Raw genomic sequence first — 15,448 nt, 5'->3', positions numbered from 1 at the left:
TGTTCATGAGGTGATAATCACAATTTGAATATTTGTATATGGCACGTTCAAAAAAGGATAGCTCCATTGTTGCAGAATATGAAGTTTGTGATATAGAACTGGACCTTCAAGGTTTTTGGACCAGTCCTGTAGAGAATCCAGACCACTTCCATACAGAAGAATATGTTGAATGACGCTATCAATTATCATGCTAATTTGAAAGTCGGGGGGGGGGGGGAATATGATGTGTAAAAATGTCACCTTGACTTGCCCCCCTCCATACATAGCTTGCCCCCCTGGTGCCACACCAAATACTTTTGTCTGGAAATGCCCCTGTGTAGAAATCTTGTACTTTGTTCTTACAAGAAGAAACATCTTTCTGTTTCTTTTTGTTTTTTTCAATGTTCCGCTGCTCATAGGCTAGTTTCTTAGCTTTTCAATTTCATTTTCGTTTAGGTATTTGTTTCTAATCTGTAGTCTTTTTTGTTTACTAGGGGGTCCTTTTACTAAGTCACGGTAAAAGGTGGTCTGCAGTAGTGTAGGCGCATGTATTGGGTGCGCCGGGCCAGTTTTTACCGCATCTATACAAAATATTTATTTTTTTTAATGGGACGGGAAAAGGGCCTGCGGAAAAAATGAAACCAGCACACACCCAAAACTGGCCTGAGCCCTTAACACCATCTAGTGGTAAAGGCTTACATGCTACACATGCGGTGACCGGTTGGCGTGTGCCAAGTGCCAATTACCGCTGGAACCGGCGCGCGTAGGATGAAATAAATAAATAATTCATCCAGCAGTTATGGGCGCGTGCCAAATCTGAAATTACCACCAGGAGGGCATGCTGGCCTGGCAATAGTCTCATTTTGGCGCATGCTGCACGCACATAGAGCCTACCGTGGCTTAGTAAAAGGGCCCCTAGATGACTATCTGTGTTTTCCTTTTGTAACCACAGAGAAGGATTCTTTTAACATATAAATTTGGTGTGTTTGTTCTCTTTTGCTAACTGGAGGTGTACTATAATATTTGCAGCGCTAACATTTTGATAGAGGTAGTGTTAGTGCAGTTTGAGTGTCTAGTTTGGGGGGGGGGGGGTTAACTCTCAGCATCCGGTAGCGGAGAGAGTTTGTTGCTGTTATTGATGCGACACCCAAGTTTGACCAGAATGTTTTTTTGTAATTCTACTTCTGCTCTGTGCCTATTGCTGGAAGTTTTATTGGTTGATCTGGGACTGTTCTATGTGAATCAATAATTATAATCTATGGGGACGATTCTATAGCTGGGTGCCACAATTTTCCCCTGATTCTATAAACAGCAACTAAAGTTCAGTGTGCAAATCAGCATATGTAGCTGATTTCCATTCGGAACTTAATGGGTTAACAAGCCAATCTGCGCCGATAATTGGATGTTAACAAGCAATCATCAGTACTAATTGGCACTAATTAGGATTTATGCATATAGCTCGTTAAATGTATTCTATAAAGTGATGCACGTAAATCGGACCGCATGGATCTCAAAAGGAGGCATGGCCACGGGAGGGGCATGGCCGTTCTGAAAATTTACACGAACTGTTGCAGAATATGCCTGATCCATGTCTAAATAAGACATATATATTTACACCAGGTTTCAGTTGGTGCCTAAATTTTAGTCATGGGATGGCTGCTATGCGTGTTATATAAACCGGTTTGTTTGGTGCTGATTTTATAGGCGTAACTGTTCATGCTTAAATATGGCACTTTAGCACATAACAGGCGCAGGATCCGTGCCTAAATTTTACGTGCAATATGAAAAAGGGGGAGCAGAAATGGGACGGTCATGGGCAGAACAGGGTATTCTTAAAATGAATGTGCGTTGTTATAGAATAACGGGGGCATGGGCCTAATGTAGGTGCATACATTTGCAACATGTTTCGTTTGGTGCAAATGGCCATGCCTAAAGTTAGAGGCCATGCCTAACGTTAAGGGTGATTCCCTGCTGTGTGCTATTTTATAAACCATGCTTAAATTTAAGCGTGGCTTATAGAATGGCGTTTTTTGTGCCGATGTTTGGGCGCCATATATGAAATCTAGCCCTAAGCAACTCATGCATGTAAATTATAGAATAACACTTATGCACATAAGTTTGCATTATATATGTGTAAGTGCTAGTATTCTAAAACATACATGCACAAATGACACCTTATTGTATGCACTCTGTTATAGAATTAGGGGTTTATATTTTTACATAAAATTAACTAAATGTAAATTGGTATAGAAACTTGGGAACTGAAGGTAGCACTGGGAATGCAGCTTGAGTCCCCTCTAACCCAACCCAAACAAAACATAAGAACATAAGCGTTGTTATACTGGGACAGACTCAAGGTCTGTCTGAAATCAAACAAACATTTCTACCTTTGAGCACCATGAGGTACAAAGAACAGCGCAATTTGTCATTCTAAAGAGAGCATTGCGAATATGTCAGTGACATATGATCTGAAAAGTTTTGAAAACAACTAGCTGCATGCAAACTTGTGCAGCATATTACCATAAAATATTGTTTTTTAAAAAATACAAATGAAAAAACACTAGACAGCAAGTTGTATCATTGGAAAAATAACTTCCGCTGACACATGAGCAACTGCAGCTACTATCAGTACCATAAGTGCAGGCATCACCACTTAATTACAAAGTCACATATGCAGAAGGAAAAGTCATATTGTATCCAAACCCCAAAGACCTATGCCTCACATTTTGAACCTGAACTATATCTATTTGCATTATTTTTAAAAAGATCTTAAGAATTTTTTGCATGGCAGCCCCCCCCCCCCCCCCCCCAGCTAAGTGTAACTATCCTCTTTGTGTACTTGAACATTCACAACTTCCTGGATTTACCCCCTATTTTAAGTCCCCTTCTTGCTCTGCTCAGTCATCAGGTACAAAATAAGTACTTGTATATAATATGTAAACCACTTTCATTGTAACCACAGAAAGGTGTGTATCAAGTCCCATCCCCTTTCCCCTTACCACATCAACAGTCCATAGCCAGGGGCCAAGGTCCCTACTGAGCCAGGTTAATGTGGATTCTGTGTGGCCTCTAGGTGTTCCACTGATTGGTGGCAGAGACTCTCTCTAGTCGCCCATGGGGCTGTGACTGCTGCTGCTTCTGTAGCATCTCCAGCTGGCCTGAGATACAGATTGAATCCAGTTCCTCCATATGACAGTGTACAGCATTGCTGTGCAGTACAGGCACGCATTGCTTTTAAACTCTGTTGTCTGTATTTTTTTTTAATTGTGTATGGAGAAGCACCTGCTTATATGACAAATCTTATTCAATTATCAGTCAGAAATGCCTGTCCTGGATCTAGATGTTTTAAAATTCTTTATTATCCAGATCCAACAAGGAAATTTTTATGTAATTCATTTGCATATCAGGCAGCTAGTAACTAGAATGATCTACCTATGGAAATTAGAGTTCAACCTAATTATGTTGTATTTTGTAAACTGATGAAGACTTTTTATTTACAAAATATTTGAGTGTAAATTAATTATTTTTCTTGGCTGCATGTTTCATTGGCTTGTAATGTTCCTGGGGTTTGCTAAGTTAATTATATAAGCCACTTTGATGGTAAATGTGGGATATAAATATTATGTAATAATAATAATGTGTCACTAAGCCATTGGGCTTGGCTGCCAGCTTTAGAGTCTCTTGCATGACTGCAGGCTCATTTTCAAAGGGAAATAAGATATGGGGTGTTTCTGTTTGAAAATGCAGCTAGTTGTGGGAACAGTGCTCCAGTTTTGGTGCATACATAATGTGTCATGAGGCCACTGGGCTGGACTGCCAGCTTTAGAATCTCTTGCAGGACTGCAGGCTCATTTTCAAAGGGAAATAAGCTATGGAGTGATTCTCTTTGAAAATGGCAGCTAGCTGTGGGAACAGTGCTCCAGTTCTGGTGCATACATTTGCACATATTTTGAAGAAGGTGCAAATATTCCTATTGAAATTGTATACAGGACTTTCACTCAGTCTCTCCTGACCTCATTCCTTCCCATTTCTGCCACTTTTGTGGTGTGTGTGTGTGTGTGTGTGTGTGTGGAGGGGCATAGGTAAATATGTGTATGGTGAACAGCACACCTGCTTATGCCCTCTGAAAAGAGCTGGGTTTTCCTGTGGGGAAACCTCTGTTTACTCATGAAAGTCCATTTGAAAATATCTTTTCCAGATTTAAAAGGAAAGGCCCATGACACTGTTTTTACCCTTATTTCATATACTGTGGATAACACTTACTACAAACTAGATAACACAGATCCCTTTCAGGTAGAATTCCTGCTCTGCCTTGGGCAGTTGATAATAATGTGATTCTTTCCATGAGGAAATAGATACAGAATGGTAGTGCTTCATGCTGTGCACAGCATGGTATGATTACTATGTTACTCCACTTAAGAGTCAGAAATAAAACAGGTTGCCAGCAATACCTTTTTTATTGGACTAACTCAGTACAGACTATTCTATAACTGTACAGAATTGGCCCAATAAAACTATCAGCTTGATAATTTCTGTGGCACAAGGAAGAATTCAGCCTTGGCACTGACAAATGGCAGAGAGGAATCTTGTACGAAAGCACAGTACTTTTCAGCATTGGAGACAATTTCCTTTCTCAGTGTGTTCCTGTGATCGCTGCTTCAAAAGGCGCCAGCAAGCTGGTGGCATTAATACCACCAGAGCCGACTTGCATGTGGCAGGGAACCATCCTCGAAGAAAGCAGTGTTGACTGTACTGAGAAAACAAGGTCCAGGTGCAGAAAGAGAAAAATCTCCACTGGAAAACTGGAGACCATCTCTAGCTGTCTTAAAGGATTAGAAATGAGTTTCTTTCTCTAAGGACATGAGCCCCTCCTTAGCTGATAAGGGTGGAGGCCTGAACCCCAGGTCTGAGCTGTTCCATTGCTGTCCATAGTTAGGTAGATGCTTCTTTGGCTGTGGCAAGTCCTCTGCTGGAGCAATAAGTTGCTTCAATCGCTGTCAAATGATTTCAAAAACAAAGTCAGAGGGATTGTAACATAACTATTACTGACAACCTGGTTGTGCAGTCTACCAATACCAGTTTTCTTGGTTTCTTTTTTTCCATTTGCAATGCTACATGCTCACAAAAGATAAAATGGTAAACCCCGCCCCTCCCACACGCATGCACGTGTGCACACACACACACATACACAACACAAAAAAAGACAACAGCAGTCATCCTATTCGTATAAGAAATGGATACTGATATTTCTTCATTGGTTTCCAGTTGAAATGAGGATTCGTTGCATAAGCCAACGTGAAATCTCCAGTCAGTGGATAAATATTTACTTTACTATTTCCCAGCTTTTGAACTGTTAGTTTTCTTTGCCTTTGCTCATCCACCTTCCAAGTTATTGATCCAAAATTGTGGGATTCACTACCTTTAGATTTATGCAAAATTGACTCCTTTCTGCAATTTAGGAAACATCTTAAGACCTATTTGTTCTAGAAAACCTACTCATGAAAGCCTGTTTAATTTAGCCTGGAAGAACCTTGGTTCTAGAGTCTGGATAAAGCTCTCATGTTGTTTTATGACATGTTTTATGGCATTTTATGCGGTCATTTTTTAATTGTGTATGTTTTATTGTAATCCGCTGTGAACAGTAGAATGAGTGGAATATTATTTATGTTTTAATGTTTTAAAATAAATAATTAAATAAATACGTAAGAAAGACGAAGACAAACAGGGCAATCTTTATCAGTGCTAGAGATGGGAATTTACAGGGTAATTTTATAACAGGGCTCCTGGTTTAAGAGTCCAAGAAGGCACCTATTTAAGGGGTATGTTTACTAAGTTGCGTTAGCGTTTTTAATGCGCCTGTAAATTTAAGGCACCTTAAACGATAACGTGCCTATACATTTCTATGGGTGCGTTAGCATTTAACGTGCGTACACCATTTACGTGCATTAAAAACGCTAATGCGCCCATAGCACTGCTTAGTAAACATAGGCATAAGTGCTATCAGACATTTGGAGGGGCATTTTCAAAAAACATCTTAAGTCCCCCCCAAAAGTCCTGCTTATAACATACAAAAAAAATATTAGATTTCCTGTTCGATTATGGCTGTGAGATGGACATTTCTGTACTGAAAATTTCTAAAATAAATAGCCATTTTCCAAAGTGAAAGGTCCAACTTTTAAATGACAAGAAACCAGGGACATGAATGTCTGTTGGTGTCATTAAAAAAAAAAAAATATGGCCATGCAGATGTCCCTGTCGAAGAGAGGAGTAGCCTAGTGGTTAATACAGTGGACCTGTAAACCAAGGAACTCAGGTTCAAACCCCACTGTAACTTGTTTTTGTAAATGTGATCCTCTCAAGGAACTGAAAAATTCCTACTGTACCTGAATGTACACCATTTCAATAACCTTCAGGCTTGCAGTAGGTATTTTCTTGTTTCTGGAAGGCTCAGAATTATTAAAAAAAAAGAGTTGAAGTGGGATCTGGTCCCTTGGTTCATAATCCATTACATTAACCACTAGGCTACTCCTTTGATCTGCTTACCTTTTTGTTCTTAATGGCCATAATACTTACAGCTGACATAGAGCCTGGTTTTCCTTTCCAGTTTCACTTTCAGGGCAGAGGGAAGAGGACAGCAAACACCAGGGAATTAAAAAGGGGGTCATACCTTAATCCCTCCAGTGCTCAGCTGCTCAATTAAAGCAATTTATTGTAACTTGGACGTGACAAACACGTCTAGATCAAAACATCCTTTTTAAACATGGACATTTCTTCCCATTCAAAAGTCCCTGTTGGACGACTTACTATTGGGCCCTCCCTAGTCCTGCCCAAAACATGCCCACAACACGCCACTTTGCTATTTGGACAAACTGTGGAACATCCAAATTCTGCTTTCCAAAATCAGGATTTGGACATTTTTAGCAGATGGATGTTTTTTTAAGGCATTTAAAAATGTCAATCTGCTTTGATAATGAGTTCCATAGGAATCTATGTGGCAGAAATTGCACCTATAGTGTAGGCTTGGACACTTACACCTGCTCTCAAGCAAGTATAAATGGCCACATCTTGTGCAAGAACATGCATAGGTTAGCATATTTTATAATATACATGCAAACTTGCAAACTACACAAATTCTCCGCCCAAACTTCCCCTCTATAAACACGTACTGCAAATTATGCATCATCATAAACAATCAAGACTGGGATGAGAACTCAAAAATCAAACATACAAACCTAGAGAAGTTGTTCTCAACACATACAAACAATGCATTAAATCATCAATGAAAAGAAAAAGCCTCAAAGAGCTCTAGGCGATATTACCTTTAAGAGGTAATAGCACTTCATCATCGGCATAAAAAACCTTTCATTGCACAATTTCGGTGAACCTGGAAGATATACTGAACCAAATTGACAAATTAGAGAGTAGTAAATCACCTGAACCAGATGGCATACATCTAAGGGTACTGAAAGAACTCAAGCATGAAATTGCTGATCTGCTGTTAGTAATATGTAACCTGCCATTAAAATTGTCTGTAGTACCTGAAGACTGGAGGGTGGCCAATGTGACGCCAATTTTTAAAAAGGGTTCCAGAGGTGATCTGGAAATTACAGACCAGTAAGCCTGATGTCGGTGCTGGGAAAAATAGTGGAAACTATTATAAAGAATAAAATTATGGAACATATAGACAAACATGGTTTAATGGGACAGAATCAGCATGGGTTTAGCAAAGGAAAGTCTTGCCTCACCAATTTGCTTCTTTTCTTTGAGGGTGTGAATAAACATGTGGATAAAGGTAAGCCAGGTGATGTAGTGCATTTAGATTTTCAGAAAGCTTTTGACAAAGTTCCTCATCAGAGAATCCTGAGAAAAGTAAAGAATCATGGGACAGGAGACAATATTCTGGTGTGGGTTAGGAATTGATTATTGGACAGAAAACAGAGGCTAGGATTAAATGGTCATTTCTCTCAATGCAGGAGGGAGAACAGTGGAGTGCCACAGGGATCAGTACTGGGACCGGTACTATTTAATATATTTATAAATGATAAGGACATTGGAATGATGAGTGAGGTGATTAAATTTGCAGATGACACAAAACTATTCAAGGTTGTTAAAACATGTGCAGACTGTGAAATATTGCAGGAAGACCTTAGGAAATTGGAAGACTGGGCATCCAAATGGCAGATGAAATTTAATGTGGACAAATGCAAGGTGATGCACATTGGAAAGAATAATCCAAATCATAGTTACCTGATGCTATGGTCCACCGTGGGGGTCAACAACCAAGAAAAAAATATAGGTGTCATTGTAGATAATATGCTGAAATCTTCTGTTCAATGTGCGACAGTGGCCAAAAAAGCAAACAGGATGCTAGGAATTATTAGGAAAGGGATAGTGAATAAGACTGAAAATACTATAATGCCTCTGTATCGCTCCATGGTGCAACCTCACTTTGAGTACTGCGTTCAGGTCTGGTCACTGTATCTTAAAAAAGAAATAGCGGAATTAGAAAAGGTTCAAAGGAGAGCGACCAAAATGATAAAAGGAATGAAACTCTTCTTATATGAGGAAAGGCTAAAGAGGTTAAGGCTCTTCAGCTTGGAAAAGAGATAGATGAGGGGAGATATGAATGAGGTCTACAAAATTCTGAGTGGTGTAGAACAAGTAGATCGATTTTTTACTCATTCCAAAAGTAAAAAGACTAGGGGACACTCCAGGAAGTTACATGGAAATACTTTTAAAACAAATAGGAGGAAATATTTTTTCACTCAGTGTACAGTTAAGCTCTTGGAACTTTGTGCCGAAGGATGTAGTAACAGCAGTTAGTGTATCTGGGTTTAGAAAAGTTTGGACAAGTTCATCGTCTGCTATTGAGACAGACATGGGGAAGCAACTGCTTGCCCTGGGACTGGTACCATGGAATGTTGCCATGATTTAGGTTTCTACCAGGTACTTGTGACCTGGCATGGCCACTATTGGAAACAGGATCCTGGGCTAGATGGATTATTGGTCTGACCCAGTATGGCTACTCTTATGTATGTTCTTATGTAACCTCTAACCCGACAGTTTGTCAATTTCAGTCTTTTTTAATTTCTTTCAATTTTGTATTAGTTCCAATTACAGCAACACATAAGAAATGGCATTCATCTGATTTCATTGTATATTCTGAAAATAAGGAGACAGAACCTTTAACTGTTAATATTTCTTGGGAACCAATTATATGGTCTGATCATTACTCATTACACTTGTTTTTGAAGGTGTTGGGAACTAAATGTTTTTTTTCTTTCAATATTAAACTAATTAAAATATATATGGGTCAGACATATCCAGACAACAATTGTTTTTGGAATGAGATTTCTTCAAAGTTTAATCCAGTTTCTTAAAATGCTCAATCAATGGATGGGACATTGAATTCTACTGCTTCACAGGTTATTTATACACTAGCCCCATCAAATGAAAATAAAAGTAGTAAAAAAAAAAAAGTGAACCCTTGGTATACTGAAGCATTGTTAAGCATGAAGAGAAAATTTAGATCTTTAGAGCATAAATGGATGAAGTTAAAGGAAGATGTCTTATACGCTAACTGGAAAGATGCCATTAATTCTTATAAGAGGACAATTAGAAATGCTAAAGTTTTCTATTATGATACTAAGATACAGGAAGCAAGCAATTCATCTAAGGTTTTATTTAAAATTTATCACAATCTGACTTGTACAAACAGGGCGCTTATGGTATCAGAATTAGTACAACTATCATCAGATAAGCTGGAGTTATGTTTTCAGTCTACAATTAATAATATCTGCCTTTCAGTTCAACATGTTTGGGCTGAAGTTAGTGGGATATCAACAGAGACAACTGAAAGTTCAGGGTTAGGCATTCCAGCTGATAGAAGCTGGAATAGCTTCTCATTAGTCTCATCTAAAACTGTATCGCTAATCTTAAAAAGCTTAGCAAAAAAGAATTGTTCTTTAGATACATGCTCCTTTTTCTATCTGGAGACAATGCAGTCCTTTTTTTAAAACTGGTTTATTGAGGGGTCCTTTTACAAAGGCGAGCTAGCTTTTTTAGTGTGCGCTAATGATTATCACGTGCTAAACGCTAGAGATGAAATATATGGGAATCTCTAACATTTAGCACGTGCTTATTTTTAGCGTGCACTAAAAACGCTAGCGTGCCTTTTTAAAAGGACTCCAGAATTTGTTAATAAGGCACTGATAGAAGGAACATATCCTATAGAGGTTGCTGAGATAGTGTTAACTCCGATTCCTAAAAATATGGATGGCAATCTTACAAATGTAGAAAATTTCAGACCAGTGGCTAGTATTCCGTGGGTTGCAAAACTCCTGAAATTTATAGTTAGTTTTCAGTTTTCAGAATATCTAGTTGATTTATCCTTTCTACATGTTTCACAACATGGTTTCTGTGCAATGCTGTGTCAGCATTACCGCACCAGCAGCTGCTAACGCGGCTTTGTAAAAAGGGGGGGAGAGTTAATGTTTAAATGTTTTCATGAGTTGAATTCAAAGTCAGTTGGTGAGTTTCTTAAGTTTGGTAATAACAGAAGTCATCTGAGAAGAAGGTCGAATCTAACTCTGGATACCCCTTCAGTTAAAGGAATGGCTCATAAGATATGCTGGAAACGTTCATTCAGTTTTCAAGCCACTAGAATTTGGAATAGTATCCCAACTGAAATACGAACTATTACTTCTTACAGTCTTTTTCGTAAGGTGCTTAAGACATTTTTTTTTACCAAACATCTTGATTAATAATAATATAATTTTTAGCAATTTTACTGTTACATTTTAATTGTAAAATGTTATGTAAATTCCTTCCAATTGGGAAGCTTTTTATTCTGTTCTTCGGTTTGCACCTTAGGGTTTAAAAGTGGGTTATAAATCTCCATATACAATAGAATAGAATAGAATTGTTCGTATATGTTGAGAACAACTTCTCTAGTTTTGTATGTTTAAATTATGCATCATTATTCCATGGCATATACATTTATGCTGTTCATTATTTAATAAGAGTCTAACTGGTTTAGAAAATTACCTTTCTATTGTCAAGAGAACACCCCATCTGATCAAAGCCCTCTGACCCAACCCCCCAACCACAGAGCTTATCCCCAAGCACAAACCCCTATCAGAATCTGATTTGCCAGTACCAAGGTTGCACCTAATGCCACCTCAAGGTAGCATTAAATGCAGCCATGCTATTGGCAGTCATGACAGCTAGGGCACAGCCCCGCCTCCGCTCCTGCTGTCACACCCACAAGCTGACTCTGACCTGCCCCTATCTCCGTTAAGCATCCAGTACAGGATTTTTTTACCAGGCTGGCTGGTTTACGATGCAGTAGCCTTTAATATGGGTCCTCACTAATATCTCCCACATGCTGGCTGCTTAGTAAAAGGTTCCTGAGTGTACTGAGAATTTATCCATGCTGTCTAATCAAAATAGGTAATGAGCTGCAGAATTATGTTTGCAAAACTAAATATCACATACAAAAGTCACCTGCCTCTAATTAGGAAATGGAGCAGGAAACAGGAATATGATCACTTTAAATAAAAGCTGAGAGAGAAAGAAAAAGAGACTACGGTAGTGTTAGTTACCCTGAAGGAATTATCTTCATGTGAGGCAGTTGTATGTTTTAAGCCTTTGGAGTACTATAAGTACATCAGACTACTATAAACTGCTTTATGGACATAGTAATTCTGCCACAGCAGTTCATTAAGTTTGTTCCTTGCAGTTAGTTCTCACTGGGTCCTAAACATAGAAAGGTTGCCTTTTGTTACTTAGCCATCAAAGATATTGGATAAGGGCAGATGCCCCCACAAGGACTGGACTTTACACCTAGCCTGATCCTAGCTCTTAGGTAAGGGATATGGGACTGTTACAGAAATGCCAGGTTACCCAGTTCCAGGCTGGAGATTTTGGGACAGCCTGAGATTTCTGACTGCCCCGTCCTGGTACATTAGGAGACTTACAGTAGATTTCAGTGGGTGCGATCAGGCACTACAAATCCCATACTGCTTTAGTATGTAAGTTCAAAACCAGAACTGTGCCAATTTATCCAGCCTGGAATTGAGTAACTTGGCATCCCTGTTCTTTGCCTCTAGGAACTGAAGGCAGGAATCAGGCACTGCCTGTCTCAACATTTTTCAAAAGGCTTCTTTTATTTTAAACCCTGCAACCCAAACATCTGTCTCCTTTATTCCAATTTCCAGCACTTCGGATGACATCACTCTAGTGATAGAAGTGGATGGGGGTCACTTTGTCACAGTACACAGTGAAATGCCTAAGAATATGCAAATAATATGCAGTGTCATTTCAGGCAGGTCCCAGTTGTTGTGATTACAGTCAGTGCTACATACTGGATGTCCTTTTTAGAAGGGCTGAGTGGCCTCTACATGTGTAAATAGCAGCTTTTACACGTGCTAATGGCATATACCTGCTGATGCAGATTTTAGAACGCTACTATATACACATCGAGATGCCATAGGACAAAACTTTAAAGCAGGCATGTTCTAGGCATGGTTTGGGCGATCCAGAAAATATGTGTATTTCCCATTTTACAGTGGGAATATGGATATTTTAAAATATTTCTCCATTGGCATAATTTGATGCTCCATTACTTTGGAATTTGTTTCCTAAGTACCTTCACATTAAGAGCTCATTAACTAGACTGAAGACAGGACTCAAGGCCTACTATTTTTTCCTCGCTTTTGGAGAGTGGCTGGATGTGTTGGGAGGGCTTCCACTGTAGCTTCAGGTTTGTCTGTTCTTTCTGTTTCTTTTATTAGTTATTATTGTAAATCACTCTCATATGTTTTGAAAGGTGGTATATAAAGCACTGTATAAATTTAAACATCTGTATCTGGTCCATGTGTACAGGGCAGCTACTTGCTTGTTTGGGTTAGGGTTGCCAACTAGATCCAGATTCGCCCAACAGGGTTGATCCAGTCCGGAGCTTTTCTCATTGCATGCAGAGACTTGTGGTTCTGATTTCCCCATTGGGTTCCCTAAGAAAAGCAAGGCTACAAGTTCTTACATGTATTGGGGTAAGTCCAGGACTGGATCAAACCTGTCGGGTGAATTTGGATCTAATTGTCAACCCTAGTTTGGGCTCAGGGTCTCCACCAGTGACTGAGGGAGCAATTGTGGTTAACACTTTAAAAGGTACAAAAGAGAGTCATTTCACTCGGCTCCTTAACCCCTTTTGTATATGTAACCTTGTGAAATCCAGGCCTTACTCGTGTAAGAGGCGGCAAATACATATGTGTTTTCCAAGATCAACACTTATACAATAGGACTAAATTCAGTAAATTTGGATGCCGAAATAAAACGAGCACTGAGCATTATTCTATAAACCGAAGTCCAAGTTGGGCGCTATTTATAGAAGAGCGTTTAGTGTCAGGATCCACACCCAGTTTTGGGCGCGAAAATTCACATCAACTGAAACGAAGTGTAAATTCTCATGCTTAAATTAGATGTGGATCTCTTATTCTATAATACTGCACACATGCCCCTCCCATGCTTACGCTTTTTCAGATGTGCGCTTAAAAATTTATATGCTCATATTTATAAATACTGATTAAAAAGATGCACACATAAGTTGCCCATTAGCGTCAATAATTGATTGTTAGCACCCAATTATTGGCACTAACTGGCTTGCTATTCATGCCCAAAATTGTGGATGCAATTTTGAGCACCATTTATAGAATTTGGGGGCTAGGGGGCAATTCTAGAACTGGGCGCCTCCATTTAGATGCCCCGAGGTCATGCGGTAGGAGCCTATTTTATAACAGAAATGGAATCCATTGTAGAATACTAGCCTAAGCCAGTATCAATGCATCTAACATTTATGCGCCTGCAGTTATATGTAAGGGCTGGACCCCTGCCTATATAATTACAATACAGAACTTGTTAAGAGCCTCAGGCACTCCATACTACTGAGGTGCCCAGATTATGCTTTAATGCAGCATGAACTTCTGTCTTAGAATTTGTCAAGGTCTGCACTTCAGCAGGAAAATGCCTGTGACCCACTTTGGTTGACGCAAGAGACAAGAAATCCTGGTCAAGTCGACACCAGCCCCTTTGGAGCCTGGGTTCCAAGAAAGTTTCCAGAATGATGTCATTCTCGTGGTTCTGTGAGTCATAACATCCAGAACAGAGCCAATCATTTATCTTCTCTTCAGAGACAGTGCCTCTATCACAGAACAATATAAGGGCATCTCCGGGGGTCATGAGTTATCTGGCGCTGTCATCAGATCCTGAGCTGTCATTGTCTCGTGGTCACATCAGCTCTGATCAGAGCATGCCCAGCCAGCATGACTACCTTCTGAATTACATCTCCATCCCAAGAGAGAAGATATTTACCTCACCATCAGGTTGTATAAACAAGCTCTGCTCTGCTAGTAAGTAATTGGCAGGTGGTCCAATTTTGTGGGCCTAGGGAGTATGTTTACTCTGAATTATTTCTAATAAGTTTTCACACAACAACGTTTAAAGACTGGGTTTTTTAAAACTCTTCCTGAGCTACCTAGCATTTGTACATAACTCTTACATCCTAATTATCTCTATTTCCAATTTTGGTTGCTTTACTTGCTTGTACATAACTTGGCTTCCATTTTTATAATTTGGGTCTTGTGTCAGTTGTTTGTCAGTGTATCCATGAGCTAAGGACTCAGATTTGCCCCGTCAGGGGACCATGACACTAAATCCTAATTTTCCAGAGTGCTACCATAATATTGTTTGCAGTTGCACATTGCTACTTACATTGTCCTATAGGAGGCGGTGTTTTTCTGATTTGTTCCTACATACACCAGCCATAGAGTTGGGCATGTTAATGTGACATGGACATAACTTACATTATTCTGTAATTTTGTGTGTAACTGGGAGTCACGACCATCTCCTGCCCATGCATACATCCCCTTGCATTTATGCACTGTATAAGTTAGGTGCATCATTCCAGCATAGCTCTTAGGCACCCTACTGGCTCTTTCAAGGTAAGTGCACACTTCTGCATGTAAGTGCTGGTATTTTGTACATTAATGCACTCAAGAGGTACATACATGAGGGTGTCCATTTAAAGAAGTGCCCTTTTTTGTGTGTAAATGATAATATTCCGGTTCTGCGCTATTCTGAAAAACAAGAATAGCCACACTGAGTCAGACCAATGGTCTATCTAGCCCAGTATCCTGCTTCCAACAGTGGCCAATCCAGGTTATAAGTACCTGGCAGAAACCCAACTAGTAGCAACGATCCATGCTACCAATCCCGGGGCAAGCAGTGGCTTCCCCCATGTCCATCTCAATAACAGACTTTGGGCTATTCCTCCAAGAACTTGTCCAAACCTTTTTTAAACCCAGATATGGTAACCGATGTTACAGCATCCTCCAGCAATGAGTTCCAGAACCTAACTATATGTTGAGTGGCACATACTTTACAAGGGAGTGTATAAATGGATGGAGTTTGG

General features: G+C 39.5%; 1 protein-coding gene across 2 annotated transcripts in view; it reads right to left on the bottom strand.

The window, feature by feature from the left end:
• Nucleotides 1-2,811: 2,811 nt before the first annotated feature.
• LOC115477153 (sodium- and chloride-dependent betaine transporter-like) overlaps nt 2,812-15,448 on the bottom strand; it is a 165,342-nt gene continuing 152,705 nt past the window's right edge. For both annotated transcript variants that reach the window (XM_030213790.1, XM_030213791.1), the window contains exon 15: nt 2,812-4,973. In XM_030213790.1, the coding sequence (XP_030069650.1) occupies nt 4,812-4,973 (162 nt within the window). In that variant the 3' untranslated portion in view covers nt 2,812-4,811. The remainder of the gene's footprint in view (nt 4,974-15,448) is intronic.

This window comes from Microcaecilia unicolor, chromosome 9 (assembly GCF_901765095.1).
Source record: "Microcaecilia unicolor chromosome 9, aMicUni1.1, whole genome shotgun sequence".
NCBI classification, from domain to species: Eukaryota; Metazoa; Chordata; class Amphibia; order Gymnophiona; family Siphonopidae; genus Microcaecilia; species Microcaecilia unicolor.
The sequence above is the reverse complement of the archived record's forward strand: the minus strand, read 5'-3'. Positions and strand labels throughout refer to the sequence as shown.